The sequence below is a fragment of the Silurus aristotelis genome (genome assembly GCF_946808225.1).
Source record: "Silurus aristotelis genome assembly, chromosome: 8".
Classification (NCBI taxonomy): Eukaryota; Metazoa; Chordata; class Actinopteri; order Siluriformes; family Siluridae; genus Silurus; species Silurus aristotelis.
The window spans coordinates 10,082,759-10,097,752 of NC_139581.1; the positions used below are offsets into that span (position 1 = coordinate 10,082,759).

The following is a 14,994-nucleotide window of genomic DNA, read 5'->3' on the forward strand; positions in this document are numbered from 1 at the left end:
GTCTTTGCTTTCCTCTTGAGAACAGGGCAGTATGTGAATTGCATAGGCTAAATTGCCCTAAGTTGTAAATGAGTGTGAGAATGTGTGTGTTGTGGATGGATCTCTATCTGACATATAAATAATGTATGCAACCACTTGAGATATATGTTTACATGGGAATACATGGTCCATAACTTATCATCTGCTCAATTATTAGACAGAAAAGGTGAATGAGCATTGACTTTTGAACAGTCGTGAATGTAGAGCTATCTATATGACCAAAATATATGGACACCTGACCCTCACATGCATTTGTGCTTCTTCTCTAAGTGTTGCAACCAGTGGCGGGCCGTGCATTTGGTACCTGGGCCTTCAGTGAGGATTTACCCGACTTAATCCACCTCTTAATACCACCACTATCACGTCGTAATTATAGAAACTATCCATACTATACAAAATATACATAAATACTATATAACAACACGTGCAGTACACAGAGAGAGAGAGAGCCATTTTACATATGGAGGGTGAAAAACATTTTACTAAAGCAAGAAACCCAGTTAAGAAAACTCCAAACCTCTACACTACAACCACAACTGTGCACCTACATCATCTGGAGCAGTTCAGAACCAATATTTGTCTATTAACATGACAAAAACATTACAAATGTAAATAAAATCCAACCTACTCACCATAGATGCATAATTTGCACCGCTCCTTAGAGGCTCTAAGCCAGTGGTACCGCTTGTATTCACTGGTCTGGAAGTGGTGAACAAACCCTTTCCTAGCTAGATCCGGGTTTGGTCGATCTCTCCTCACAATGTCTAGCTTTTCTTTGGAAATCGATTTTCTAAGTATGTACAAGATCAAATCAATTTCTCTTCCTCAGTAGGCATAAAAAAGTCTAACTTAGATGTAATAATGTGTGCAGCGCTACAGACGTGTTTTGCCAGTCGAACTTGGCTGTACCGGTTTCCCTCTAACCAACCAATCAGAAGACTGAAAATTGCTGCCGGTATTCTGGGCTAGCTAGCTGCCCTGTGAGGCAAATATGATATTTGATTGGTTAAAGAAACAGACCCGTTGGTGATATTCTCAATGGTAAAAGGGCCAGCAGTATTGACTTTGAAGGCTCTGGGCAGACTAGATTGACATGGCAACACATAAAGGCTGAAATCTGATTGGACAAAAAAATCTAACATCCACATACACGTATTGGAAGCAGTGCAGCCAAAAGAAATGCTACGAAATGAAGAGAATAAACTGTTGGGAATAAATTAATACAATTTCAGGAAAAAAATATCAGAATTTAGGTCGTAAATGTAGGTCAGTGCTTCTGATAGTGTTTAGGCCAGCAGAGAACGCTTTGCTGGCCCTGACATACCACCACTGGTTGCAACAAAGCATAGAATTGTATAGAATTATACTATATCAGTATAGCAGGGAACAGTTTCAGTATTCCCTGATGTAAAGAGACCAGATAGGATTCACACTTTTACTGTACTGTTCATTTTCTGGTGGTTCATCCATTTTCAGAAATTGTAATTCTGTGTTTTGCTCTGTCTGTCGCCAAGTGAAGGTTCATGCGATTCAAGACACATTTACAAAGAAAAGTTTAATCAAAATTTAAGCTTGACAGATGATGACAACTGGTTTAACCATTTTGCATTCCGTGACTTATGCAATAAACTGATGCCCAGGTGTTTTGGGGGTTTAGACTATTCAGGTGAAACCAGTATAATATATTTTGATCAACATGACAAACAACGATACTGTAGGAAACAGCAGACACTTGTACACAATCAATTAAATGAATGTACAAAAGCATTCGCAATTTGATCAAAGCAACAAAAAATGCTTTAATGATGTGCACAAGTGACTAAATGATGTGGAGGCTGAACAAGTAGTTTTGAGAATTTTATTTCTGATCTGGAAATTGCTCCAAAGCATCTGAGAAAAACTGTAAAACTGTACTAAAGCACTTACAATATGTATACAAAGTGTGACTGTGACTTTGCATGTCTGTAGTCAAGTTCAGTTTTTTTGGAACCCCATTGGTAGCATCATTGTGGGATGTGATCAGGACGATTCACCACAAGTACTGACTCAGAAAAAATAGGAATAGTTGGTGGGTGCTGTTATGCCGGACATGCAAGTACTTTTTTTTCTGGTAAATAAGTAACAGGGTTGCATTTGTTAGCATAGAAATGGGGGGGGGGGGGGGGGGTGTTTTAGTTTAGTTTTAAATAAAATAAAATTAAGTTATTTATAAAATATGGACATATATTGATGTGAAAGATGATAGGAATCACCACCTGTGTTAAAAAATACCTAAGATTTAAATGCACAAGTGTTATATCAGTGGGAAAGCCATCTTAGTTGCTGAAACACTGCCATAAACTCGCACCAGTCCCATAATTCAACATGTTCCTGAGATTATAAACAAGACTGTAAATGTGTTTTTGTTGAAATGTTTATTATAGTAAAAAAGTACAGATTGTGTCTGCCTCATATAGGAATATAATGGAGAAAATTCTAATTCTACAGATATGAAACATTTATTTTATATACTGTATGATTGTCTGTGACGAGAGATACAAGTTGAAATACTGGTGTTTATTTGTTGGTTGCTGCTGTATTTTTATTCTTCCTGGTAAAGGTTCATAGCACTGATCTGATGTCACAAGGGAACATTGTTGATTTTTTTTTTTTCTTACTGTTCTCAGGCATAATGGATAAAAGTTAGATTTTGTTGTTGGCTTCTAAAAAGAGAAGCAGTAGAGCTTACTATATTTTAGTAGCATTATTAATGACTATATAATAATTATTGATATTAACATATTAATGGAAAATCCAATGGAAAGGTAACAAAAGTTGAAGAATTCAATCGAGGTAAGTTGCAGCAGAGGCTAATCTTGGCTATTTGATGATCTACAAAATGGTGAGAATGAAGCATTAGAAAATGTTCTGTTTGAGTAGAGTTGACAAATGAGGCAATAGAGCTGAACAAAATAAAGTACTAAAGCGCTGCAACATCGCTTTCTTTATGTACAGATGCAGCATATATATCACATGCTAATAAGGGTGGGTTTTCGAATAAGTGATGAAAAACATAGTGTATTGTGCGCCATTTTCAGATGCCCATTTGATAAAACTGAGAACCTCATTGATCTCAGGGCCATGCTGAGATCCATCATACAGTTCTCTACAATAGAATGGAACAGCATGGGAGGAGCTCAGGAGCACCCTCTGGAGGAGCAGGGTTCAACTGCAGGCAAAATCATTACTGTCAGACGCCGACTTGAAATGTTGAAGAGTTTTCTTTAACATCAAGTGCAAAATAATAATAATAATAATAATAATAATAATAATAATAATAATAATAATAATAATCAAAATCTCCTACTTATGAGACGCTGTCACCCTAACTATTATATTCAAATATGCAACTCCATTCCAAAAAAAATTTCATGAGATCCTCAAAAAATCAGCTTGCATCAGCTCAACCTGTAAAATATTCTTGCCTAACGTGGTGTTTATAAGTCCTCTGTAGAGCGTATTATGATTTTCATCCCCAGTCACCACTGCAGACTTGCCAACATGGTTTAAGGCATATGCTTCAACGTCTTTATCCTCTGTACCAGTATTACAGCGACATGAGTTTTAACTTAAGACCTACGGTCATAAATATATCTTCTATACTAAATCTATTTCTGATATTCCGATCACATACATAACGCTAGCTATAAGAGAACAAACAGTGCAGTAAAATGTGTCTCGTGTTGATCGGAAGCCTGTGTTGAAAGCTTTTCTAAGTTTTCCTTCAGATTTCATTTTCCAAAAACTCTCCTCTGACAGCAACCTTCAGAAGGTCTCCAGATTTTGGACGACATGGATATCAGTGTTCTGGCTGAGGCAGGGCTTGACAGCGATTATGGGAAATGACTCAGGCTAACGTCATCTCTGTTTAACCCGCATGACTCAGTCTGAAGTTATCTGAATGGGGACGGTGCTCTCGGTTTCTATTTGAACATCTGACATGCTGGTAACTTCACTCTGCTCAACAGAAAGATTTTCCATGCTGCTGCTCGCCTCTTCCAGCGCTTTCTTCTCCTCGGATTCTGGAGAGAATCGAAGCTCGGGTCAACATCATAATAATTGCTGGCGCTTTTAATGAAGTCATGTGCTTTTCATATATTTTTTTTTTGTGTAACATGACAGCACAAGAAAGCACTGGCAGAGCTCTGTTGTGAAGTGGTTCAAATCAAAGGAACATATTAAAAGCCACAGGCGGAGAATACCTTTGGCCTGTTTCTCTTGTCGCTTGGCTGATTCAGCCTCATGCTTCTTCCTCTGCTCCTGGAGTTTCTTGCACATCTTCTTGTGGGTGAACCAGTGCAGCTTCTGGCAGTCTTGGTTACAGTAAATTACCTGAAAAAAATATGATAAAATGAGAATGTTACTTCCACAGCTTGTTTACTTCATGTGGTTTGATCATTATTTAGGCTACCAAGATCCTTTATTTATTTATTTTTAAATGTAATTACTCAATTATTTTTTTTAAATCCAACAAATACTAACATGCTTTGTGAATGTTCATCTTATTGATAGACTAGTATAACAGTAATATTCACTGATCAGGCACAACATTATGACCACCTGTCTAATATTATGCTGGTCCCCCTTTTGCTGCCAAACCAGTCCTGACCCATTGAGCATTTACAGCATTTACTTCTTCAGCAATTTGAGCTACAGGAGCTCGTCTGTTGGATCGGACCACACGGACCAGCCTTTGCTCCCTGTGCATCAACAATCCTTAGCCGCCCGTCACCCTGTCGCTGGTTCACCACTGTTCCTTCCTTGGAGCACTTTTGATAGATACTGACCACTGCAGACCAGCAACATCCAACAAGAGCTGCAGTTTTGGAGATGCTCCGACCTCCGATCACAACTTGGCCCTTGTCAAACTCACTCAAAGCTTACGCTCGCCCATTTTTCCTGCTTTTAACACGTCAACTTTGAGAACAAAATGTTCACTTGCTGCCTAATAATATCCCTCCCACCCACTAACAGGTGCCGTGATGCAGAGATGCCTGATCGGTGTATTTCTTGGAGAATTTAATTTGTTTTACATTATTGGCTTAGTGCACAAATACCAGATATAAAATGATCATAAAAAGGGACAATAAACGTTACCATTTTGCAGATAGAGCACCTCTTCTCTGCACCCTTCTCCCCACAGGTGGTGCAGAACTCGGCATCCATGAAGCCTACTTGCCCTGTGATGGCTTGGGTGAGCACTGACAAAGCTGTGGGGTCATTACCCTGGTCGGAATACACACAAAATTATTTTTTTAAACAAATGTAGTGTTGCATACACTTTTAACTGTCTGGCCTTTGAAGGAAGGACTTTATTTCACAGAAAGATATTTCATACACACAAACATTGTCATAGTTCTGCCTGCTTAATAAAGGAACATACAAAATGCTAAACTGGAATAACAGACTGCATTAAAAATATACAGTTAAACTCAAATTGATATTTAGAAGCAGACTCGAGGATTACTCACTATTTCCACAGGAGCTATACTTCTAACAAGCTGCTGGAGTAGCGTCGCATCGCAGTAAGGAAATTTCCGGATGCACTCTCGAATAAATTTTTCCTGGAACACTGGGAAACAGTCACTGTCTCGTCCTTTTAGTAGACTGAAACGAAAAGGATTTGTTTAAAAGGGGGGTTTATGAAAGCTTTTCCATTGGCAAGGTGCAGTTCGGTTCTGGTGAGCATCAAGTTTGTCACCGAGGCAACTCGAGCAACACAAGACCCGCATTAGAGAATCAGAGGTTTAAACATTGCTGTGTGTTTTTATAATTATTGTAAAAAAACAATAACAAAAAAAAAAAGGATAGCAGCCATATTTAAAATGTGAATTGATCCTGAAAGATGTAAATGTTGCACCAGCAAAACATCTGCAACCTGCACCAAATGTAGAATGAGTATCAAATCATTGTTAAGCTACAATAACTGCTACAGATCTGAACTCTGAACATGAAACTGAGTTTTCCAGGAAATGATCAGAGATCAAAGATTTATTTTTAAAGCTAAAGCAACTAAAATGTACCTCTTGATGAGGCCGTCTAGTTTATCCTCCCGGTCTTTGAGGAAGGAACAACATTTCTGCAGAACACAACTGATGTAGTGCATCTTCATGGCCAGCACCTCGTTCATGTCCTGCTGCTTTACACACTTCTCGCTGATCAGCTCCATCACTTTACGGCACTTCTCAAGAGCTTCTGCGTCCATGAGTAGAGGATTTTCCTTCACCAGCATCACCATCTGAAGCAGGAGAGCATGGTTTAGTCCGAGTCAGTCGCTCCGAACAAATAAGCGATAAAAAAGCTGCACTTTCTATCAATAATAGTTGACCAGTATTAAAAATAAAATGTTCTAAATAGGATCAAATAGAGATATAGAATTTACGGCATGCAAATCAGAGTGTAGATTTTATAATCCGATACCTTCACAGGGTTAAGATTTGTGCTCATGATGATTTTGTGTAAAGGTCCAGCCAGTTTAAGAGGTAGTTTTGGTTCCTTTTCTAAGCCTTGGGGTTTTGTATAATAATCAAGCCTCTTCCGGGAGAAGAAGTTATTGATAACAGTCACACAGTCATGCTGCCCTGAGAGAGAGAGAGAGAGAGAGAGAGAGAGAGTGAGAGAGCGAGAGAGAGAGAGCGAGAGAGTGAGTGAGTGAGTGAGTACACAGCAAAAGAGCATTTCTTCATTATCCTTATAACTCAACAGTATATACGTTTGTTATATGGGTTTCTGTACAAAAGCAGTTTAATACGGATTTTTGCAGATAAGATGCCAGAGCAGACATCAGACATCGAATTACCTCTTACTTAAAGAAAAGAGGGAGAGAAACAGAAACACACTGAGAAAGCTGTTGAAAATATCCAAAAACTTCATTGGAGTAAAAAGGAACAAATGTGTCCTAAATGAAGGTGAAACATCACATACTTATTATTAAATGAATTAAAAAAAGAACAACCCAGTATGAATTTAATGAATGGGTCTACACTGGTCTATAAGGAGAAAGCCTTAGAAATGAAAGTAGCCACATTTTTACCAGAAAATTGGGTTACGAATAATGGAAAATTAAGTCCTGAGTTTTAATTGGCACCAGTTTCCAAGATACAGCTTCTGGTCAAAATTACATCAAAATTATTCAAAACTAGAAGGGGGGAGGGGGTGCGATTATGCTTCATAACTATATATATAGCAATAAGAATGATGCCACACCAATCATTATAAATTTATTTTATTTATGATAATAAAAAATTTCCATTCATTTATTGTTTTTTGTTTTCATGTAAATATTCATGTATTTTTTTTTTCCATGAGAAACTGACCGAATTGTGTAGCTTTCCAGAGATACTACCTCAAAATTATACGGTTTAAAAGCTTACAAAATAGAATATAAATATCAGATCATTACAGAATACAAGCGCTAACATCAGACAAGGTTTCAATTAAGGACCAATCAGACAAGGTTCCAATTAAACACCAATAAATTACAGTTATGTAATAATGATTAGTCTCAAAGTGAAGATACATTTATAAACAGTAAAGAATTGCATGCTGTTGTCTCAGAAAATGTCTGTGCTTGTACAGATACTGTAAGATTTAGCTAAAGGCTTACTTATGTGTTTAAGGATTTGCAAAATGTGTGTGAAGTGTTTTTTTTTGCTGCAAATTAAGAAAATTATTTAAATCTTAAGTCGGCCGAATTATTTTTTTAGTACCTCCCGAGGCAGCACCAGCTTTTCCAGCGGTGTCTCTGAGTACTGAGCTATCAGCTGTTAGCAGTGTTATGGCTTTGTGTGCTCACCTACAAAAGCAGCCATTTGTGCTGCTGTCCTGCCTACCGAGTTCACCACATCAGTCTCTGCTCCAGCATCCAACATCATCCAGGTGATATCTGTCTTCCCTGAAACACAATAAAGCAGAAAATGACTGACTTCATTATATAACCTTGATTTATGGATTAACATGCTGTTCACAAATTACTGAATATCCCAATGTTTCCTGAAACATACCTGAGAGTCCTGCAAACATGAGAGCAGTGTAGCCGTGCTCGTGCTCGTTGCAGTTGACATCTGCACCATGTTGCAATAGCAGCTTACACATGTCTGCCTTGCCCTTATATGCAGCATGCATGAGAGGAGTCATGCCATACTGAGGACAAATTACACAAAAAAAAAAAAAAAGGGAAAAAGAGCAAGTTTGATTTAAATGATTTCAAAAGATATGGACTCATCAAAGAAAAAAATGCAGGAGAGGTATTGAAGTATCTCTGGTCCCTCTAACTAGACAGGTACTACTTATGGTGTGCAAACCAGATGTGATGGAAGGTCACTGCAAAATGCTGTGGTTGCCATGCTAGACAAGAGTGCCCTCGATTTTGACTAAATCGCATTTACATTTAAGGCATTTAGCAGACGACCTTTTCAAGAGCGACTCACATTTATCTCATTCATACAACTGAGCTGATATGGGCTTAAGGACCTTGTCCATTGGCCCAGGAGTGGCAGCTTTGTGTGGCTGGGATTTGTACTTATGATGTAATTATGTCCTCCCCTATGCTTCACAGTGGGAACCACAGATTCAGGAGCCGTCTGTATACTATCGTCTAAAAAAAAAAAAAAAAAGACACAGCGCTTGTAACCAAAATTATTTAATTTGCACTCATCAGACCAAAGGACAGTTTTTCAGTGATCTAGCAAGTCTCTTCTGCATGTTGTTCTTCTGAAGTAATGGTTCCTTTTGCTTGAATTTTGACCATGAAGAGATGCAAAAAAATGTATTAATAGGATGATTAAAGATGTGAAATTAAAGTAAAATCGTGTAATGCCTAAAAACCTTTTAAACAAGGAACTGCCACAAACAAAAACAAAGCAATTCATGCAATTATTTAGAAGCACAGCCGGTAAGTAAAAAGTGTGTGGCATCTGATTTTGGCAGGTCACCAGTGGACAATGCAGTGATCCACCTCTGTTTTCTACTGACCCCATAGGTTTGATCATATATCAGGACAATGCCATACTAGTTGGTTTCATCTGGATCTTAATTGTTATTATTACACCACAAAAACACGTGTAAAAGAGTTTACTCAGTGCACTCACCTCATCCAGGCAGTTCACTCGGACATCTTTTGATCCAAGCAGCCTTGAAGCTTCCTGTACATTTCCTACACACAGTTCAGACAGATTGTTACTTCACATGACAGTGGTCTATCTATCTATCTATCTATCTATCTATCTATCTATCTATCTATCTATCTATCTATCTATCTATCTATCTATCTATCTATCTATCAATAATTTACATCCAATATCGCCACAACTGACAAGTTAAACACGCCATTATTTCAATAATGGGGATCCTTTTAATTCATTAAACTAATAATAGATCACGGATTTTATCTGAACGTGTGAACAACAGGTTGCCACCAAACTGGCTAATTTTCTCAGACTTTGTTATTTGGCTAAATATTAAAGCATTTAATATAAAACAGCAATACTTATAAACCGGAGCACGTTTTAATACAATTCGCCTCAAATAAAGCAAACTAGCATCATATACATGTGTAATATATCTGGCCTACAATGTTACTAGCATCCAATCAATTAAAACTAAGTTAGCTGGCTAGCATGCTAACCGTTAGCTAGCTAATACCTGCAGCAATAACCAGAAGGAGATCCTTTTCAGAGTCGGTTAAATCTCCCTTCTTTATGACTGACATAATAAAGCTAAATAGGACTTTTTAATATAAATAAAATCTAAAATAATAAGTGTACTGCAGTGGCGTTAGCAGACTACAGTCAGACACAAACAGTGGATATGTAGTGCAGCTGCAACGTGCAGTTTCTCCCCAAGCTGTCAAGTAGATTGTACCATGTGTACACTTAATGGGGGTGTACCATCAAACGTTATACTATAAATTACTAAATGTGGTGTCAGATTTTGCTTACAAGTTCATTAACATAAAATGGTTACTTGTAATATAACGCGGTTGCTCCATATAAATTATAGAAAGTGAAATTATAAATAGTTTGAAATAGGTGTGTTGTAGTGGTTTAGGCCACAGAAGTCTAGAAGATTCATCCCAGACTCCAGATTTACCACCAGACAAGCTTTTAACTTTATAAACATATTATTTGATCATTGGGAGAATAAGGGCACTGCTTAAATGAATTGCATGTGGAAAATTTACACAGAAATTAGAAAATAAAAAAAGTTTAGTACATCCTCTTATAAAAACTAGGCAAATCAAGTTGCCTGCTATGATAAGAGTGTTTCAAGACTACAAACATCATAACATTTACAAATTAAGATTACAAATTGTTTTTACTGCCTAAGCAATACAATTATGTCTATCACAATTTGTGTGACACAACCTGGCAACCTTGGTTGAAATCTAGACTAACTTTTTAGTAAAAAATAATTTTCAATTAAATATTTAATGATTAGGGTTATTTATTAAAGCTGATTGTAAGCCGCTTATATACGTCTTTTCTACGTTAAATAATCGACGTATATCAGCATTATTTTATTATCTGAATCTAATATATAAACAATGAACCTGTTTTATGAATGACGTCATTAACACTGAGTGACAGGAGGCCCCGCCTATCAGTTCTGCACCTTCTGTACTTTGATCCTTCATTTGCATAACGTTAAAGATCTGACCAATCATAGCGAGGCTCCTGCGCAGGTACGCCACTGGGAAAAGGCGGGGAACTTACCTTTCACTTTAGTCTTCAGTCTTTTACCTGTGGGAGAAGCGCGAGCTCGGGAATAAACTGTTAAAATGGCGTGTGGAGGATTTGTTTGTTCGAGATATACTCTCTGCGCCTTAAACATTCTTTATATGGTAAGTATTAAATTAGCTAAAAAGTGTTGTTTGTTTATAAAGTGTGTTTCTCTATTGAATTTGGAAGCTGTCTAGGTGTAAATGACGTGCTTGAAAATAGACTTCATACGTGTGTGATTGATCTTTAACCTTCCAGTATATGTTTATTGTATGCATTAATAATATTATTTACACTAGCACATGTATTCGTGTAAATTTATGGATGTTAAATAGCTTATAAATAGTAATGTTATTGCTTGTGAAAAGAACGTTTAAGAAGGTTAAAGTAGGTTTCTGTCATACCTCAATACAGGACAACACTTCACCTTATTTCCTATTTTTTAATTGATTAATTTATACTTTTAAAATCTAATTTCCTTTTATTTTTAATTAAATAGTATTTAATAGCCATATACTGTAACGTTATTAACTTGAGTCTCACTAAAAGCATTTCTATGTATATTTTTCTTGACCTTATGTACAAATGATAAACCTTGACCCAACCTTGACCCGACCATTACCTAAAATAATATTAATAATAATAAGATGATGGAGAGAAAATGTTTATGTGTCTCTGTAACCCTGTACAGTTGGTGAGTTTGCTATTAATAACAGGGGCAGCCTGGGGCAAATGGGTGGATCTGGTCTCCAGCTTTCGTGTGGTCGCTGCCATCATCATCGTGGGCATCTTTCTCTTCTTTGTGGCGATGTTGGGTCTGTGTGCAGCAATGAAGCATCACCAAGGCCTCTTGTTCTTTGTATCCTTCAGAGTTTGTTCATTTCCTACTCAACCTTATTCTATATTTTCCTATATACACCTTTCGATAAACTCGATATCGAATCATTCGCTGCTTTAATGTCTGGTATTTCCTTCATTAGTCTGGCTTTCCTACGTGTGAATAACTTTAACTTCCTGACAGTACATGCTCATCCTTCTCGTGGTGTTCATCGTGCAGTTCTCTGTGTCCTGCGCAAGCCTGGTGATCAATAAGGAACAGCAGGTAATCAGATGGCACTACTGGAAGCAGTCTCGTAACTATACGTTTCTTTGTTCGGCTAGTGGAATAGCGATCTACCGTCTATACTTCTTCTCCTCCAGAAATTGCTCCTGGAGATCGGTTGGAATAAGTCTGCGGTCCTGCAGTACGATTTGGAGAGATCACTGAACTGCTGTTATTTCTCAGAGGTCAGCTTCAATGGAACATGCAAGGCTGTGAGTGTTTTATTTACACAGTTAGCCTGAATTAATGAACATCGAGTTGCTTTTACAGTTTGTAAATATTTACATTTTTGGGTATTTGTACCTAACATTAATTTAAATTAATCTGCTTATCGTAGACCAGGGGTGCCCAATACGTCGATCATGATCTATAAAAAAAATCAATATTTATTTATGCATTTTTATAGTATGTAGATCATTTTGACTTGGTCATTTTCTAAGTGCTGAAAAAGTGTGTGCACCCCTGTTGTAGACCATACGTTGACATCAACACCCATCGTATCAAACGATTCAATAAGGTATAAAACAGGAAAATAGTTAATAATGTGAAAATATTTTCATTAACAAGTATTTTCACTTTCCCCCTCTTATCCTACAGCAGTATGCCAATATTTTTATTATTAACAGATAAAACAGTATGTTTGGTTAGGTTCAATATTGTGAATGTTACACTTAACATTACAGCAGCATTCTCATTACAATCTCTATTTTTCTCCCTCTAAGAGAAAAAAGAAAAAGTAACATAAGTAATGAGAAAAACTTTACTAAAAGACCTTGAAGACCTCCAGTGCAACTGAAAGTCAAATGCATCACTTGCAATTTATCAGCTCGCTCATTAGGGATAAACTTGCAGACTGCTTCATGAATTAAAAATGTATATTTGTAATCTATTTGTTTTTGTAAAGCTGATTTGGGACAATGTCCATAGTTTAAAGCACTATATAAATACAATTGAATTGATTTCAATCAGTAAGTGTACGAAAATGCTGATACTGGAAGCTGTCCTAAAATTTTACACACAAACCTGATTATATCAGCGATCACACACATTTAAAAAATCTATTGCCCATCTGGCATACACATCTGTTACAAAGGAAATGATACTGTATTAGACTCTGCAGCTGGAACTATTGTTGGAGAAAATGAATCAACCTTCTTACCAATCATTATTGAAGATTCAGCTGCACTGTGGTGTAATACCTTTTATTTGCTCTTTATATATAACGCAAATAAATAATTTTGTATAATTTTTTGTATGCTGCTTAATTAGAAAACACACACACACACACACACACACACACACACAAAATGCTTTTCTTATTATAGTGCTTTAGTGTTATTTGCCTTCCTTTGCCTACAGTCATGTGTAGGAACACATAGTTGTCAACCTTGTTCAGATAAAATGCTGGAGTACGCTGATGATGTGCTGCACTTTGTGGGAGGAACGAGTTTGTTTTTCAGTTTCACCGAGGTGAGTCACTGCATTTCTCAGCTATTCTTTGTTGTGGCTTTACAAGTAATAGGGTTAAGTTTACATGCTTAATAATACTAAACAGCCCTTTTTGATCAGTCATGTGTGAATTTAATGGAGAGCTATATTAAAATAGAAAGAAACGTAAAAAAAAATTTAATCGAACTGTTGTATTGTAAGTGGAAATTATTTGCAAAAAAAAAAAAAAAAAAAACCCCACATATATTGCCTCTTTGTTCATGAAAATCTTCTAACCTATTTATATTTTGTGCTTTATTTCTACCATGTCAAATTTTCTCGTTTCAGATTCTGGGTGTTTGGCTAACATACAGATATAGGAATCTAAAAGACTCTCGTTTAAATCCTCGAGCGTTCCTTTGAGAAACTTTTCAGATTGTGTTTTAGTTTAGATTTCAATATTTATCATCACAGAGCAAATCATTTTATAGAGAATGACTCCTATGGTTGTATTTTTACATGGTAAATCCCCTTATTAATTGCATAACTATGGTTTCATTATTGTGTTGGCAATGTTAGCCCATTTGTTTAGTTAAAATTTTGTTTTAAATAGTCGTTACGCATTTTAAATGAGCTGAAAACAATGCAAAATACAAAGCTGGAACTGTCAGCGTTAATAGAAAATTAAACAAACAGTGTTGTGAAGAGAACATGAAATGTAAAGGGAGGTGTTGATGTGAATTTAAGTGACTTGACAAACCAGTGAAACATCAAACTATTATTTATTTATATATATATATATATATATATATATATATATATATATATATATAAATAAACTAATAATGAATGTATATTAATAAATAAATACCTGGGCTTTGCAAAGTTTAAAGTTTAACACCTTGTTTTGTAAATTCAACCCTAATGGAAAGTTCTTGTGCAGGGAATTTCTTCTTTTGTATAAACTGAAAGTAGAAACTGCTCATTAACGTCTCACCTTCAAGCTTCACGTTTTCATTGGCCACATTAGCACACAGGTATTTGACTTTACCTTAGAGGTATACAATCACTGGCCACGTGGTTGCACTCTGAACAGGACATAAGCAGGAACTGCTGCATCATTTATTTGGATATGGATGAGCCACAGCACAGAGATCTTACCCAACCATGAACACATGATTAATGAACCTGTCTACAGTGCTTCATATGAAGTAATGTTTATAACCATGATGAAGGAGGGACTTGGGTAGGTAGAACTATATGCTTAATAGGTTGTTGGGAGAGAAAAAAAAAAATCCCTCAGTTTATAATGAGCTGTAATACTGGAATCTGGTCACCACTGCTGTTTAAAATACATTAACTTACTGTAATAAATAACAGGTTTCACACATTGCTGCAGTGTTGCTCTGTACAGTAATGTTTTTAAAGACTTTGTATTCTACTGAATGTAGTGGCCACTCTGTACAGAAAGCCTAACAAGTTATAAAAATGTATTCAATTGCATTGTGTATATCTGTCACTTGTGAATTAAACTTATTCTAAACAGACTTTTCTGACTGTTTATTTGTATATATCCTGAATTAAATTTTAGTGACAAGTTTCTTCTCTCCAGATATCATTCGGTAAATAATTAATTGCTTGAATTACTGTATATCATTTAACAATGTT

General features: G+C 36.4%; 2 protein-coding genes across 4 annotated transcripts; one reads left to right on the top strand and one right to left on the bottom strand.

Annotated features, from left to right (window-relative positions):
- Positions 1-2,438: 2,438 nt before the first annotated feature.
- Positions 2,439-9,946, bottom strand: ankmy2a (ankyrin repeat and MYND domain containing 2a). Its single transcript, XM_083548274.1, has 10 exons — positions 9,721-9,946; positions 9,168-9,232; positions 8,082-8,220; positions 7,874-7,972; positions 6,499-6,659; positions 6,102-6,316; positions 5,550-5,685; positions 5,176-5,304; positions 4,281-4,410; positions 2,439-4,100 (listed from the first exon to the last, which is right to left on the bottom strand). Exons 1-10 carry the CDS (start codon positions 9,785-9,787, stop codon positions 3,961-3,963), a joined length of 1,281 nt encoding a protein of 426 aa, XP_083404400.1. The 5' UTR covers positions 9,788-9,946; the 3' UTR covers positions 2,439-3,960.
- Positions 9,947-10,762: 816 nt separating this feature from the next.
- tspan13a (tetraspanin 13a) lies at positions 10,763-14,873 on the top strand. 3 transcript variants are annotated; one of them, XM_083548295.1, is made up of 6 exons: positions 10,763-10,918; positions 11,488-11,655; positions 11,818-11,898; positions 11,997-12,110; positions 13,258-13,368; positions 13,675-14,873. In XM_083548295.1, exons 1-6 carry the CDS (start codon positions 10,856-10,858, stop codon positions 13,747-13,749), a joined length of 612 nt encoding a protein of 203 aa, XP_083404421.1. In that variant the 5' UTR covers positions 10,763-10,855; the 3' UTR covers positions 13,750-14,873. The 3 variants fall into 3 exon arrangements, with proteins under 3 accessions (XP_083404421.1, XP_083404423.1, XP_083404422.1); XM_083548297.1 differs by having other exon boundaries at positions 11,997-12,083; positions 13,675-14,221; XM_083548296.1 differs by having other exon boundaries at positions 12,012-12,110; positions 13,675-14,221.
- Positions 14,874-14,994: the final 121 nt, after the last annotated feature.

What these genes read in the sequence shown, in the direction of transcription:
- tspan13a (XM_083548295.1), top strand. Translation starts at nt 10,856, where the DNA reads ATGGCGTGTGGAGGATTTGTTTGTTCGAGATATACTCTCTGCGCCTTA. An exon ending in CCTTAAACATTCTTTATATG is followed by an intron (nt 10,919 to 11,487) that starts GTAAGTATTAAA and finishes AACCCTGTACAG; the next exon opens with TTGGTGAGTTTGCTATTAAT. An exon ending in ACCAAGGCCTCTTGTTCTTT is followed by an intron (nt 11,656 to 11,817) that starts GTATCCTTCAGA and finishes ACTTCCTGACAG; the next exon opens with TACATGCTCATCCTTCTCGT.
- ankmy2a (XM_083548274.1), bottom strand. Translation starts at nt 9,787, where the DNA reads ATGTCAGTCATAAAGAAGGGAGATTTAACCGACTCTGAAAAGGATCTC. An exon ending in GAGTGAACTGCCTGGATGAG is followed by an intron (nt 8,221 to 9,167) that starts GTGAGTGCACTG and finishes ATTTGTCCTCAG; the next exon opens with TATGGCATGACTCCTCTCAT. An exon ending in GGTGCTCTATCTGCAAAATG is followed by an intron (nt 4,411 to 5,175) that starts GTAACGTTTATT and finishes TATTTTTTTCAG; the next exon opens with GTAATTTACTGTAACCAAGA.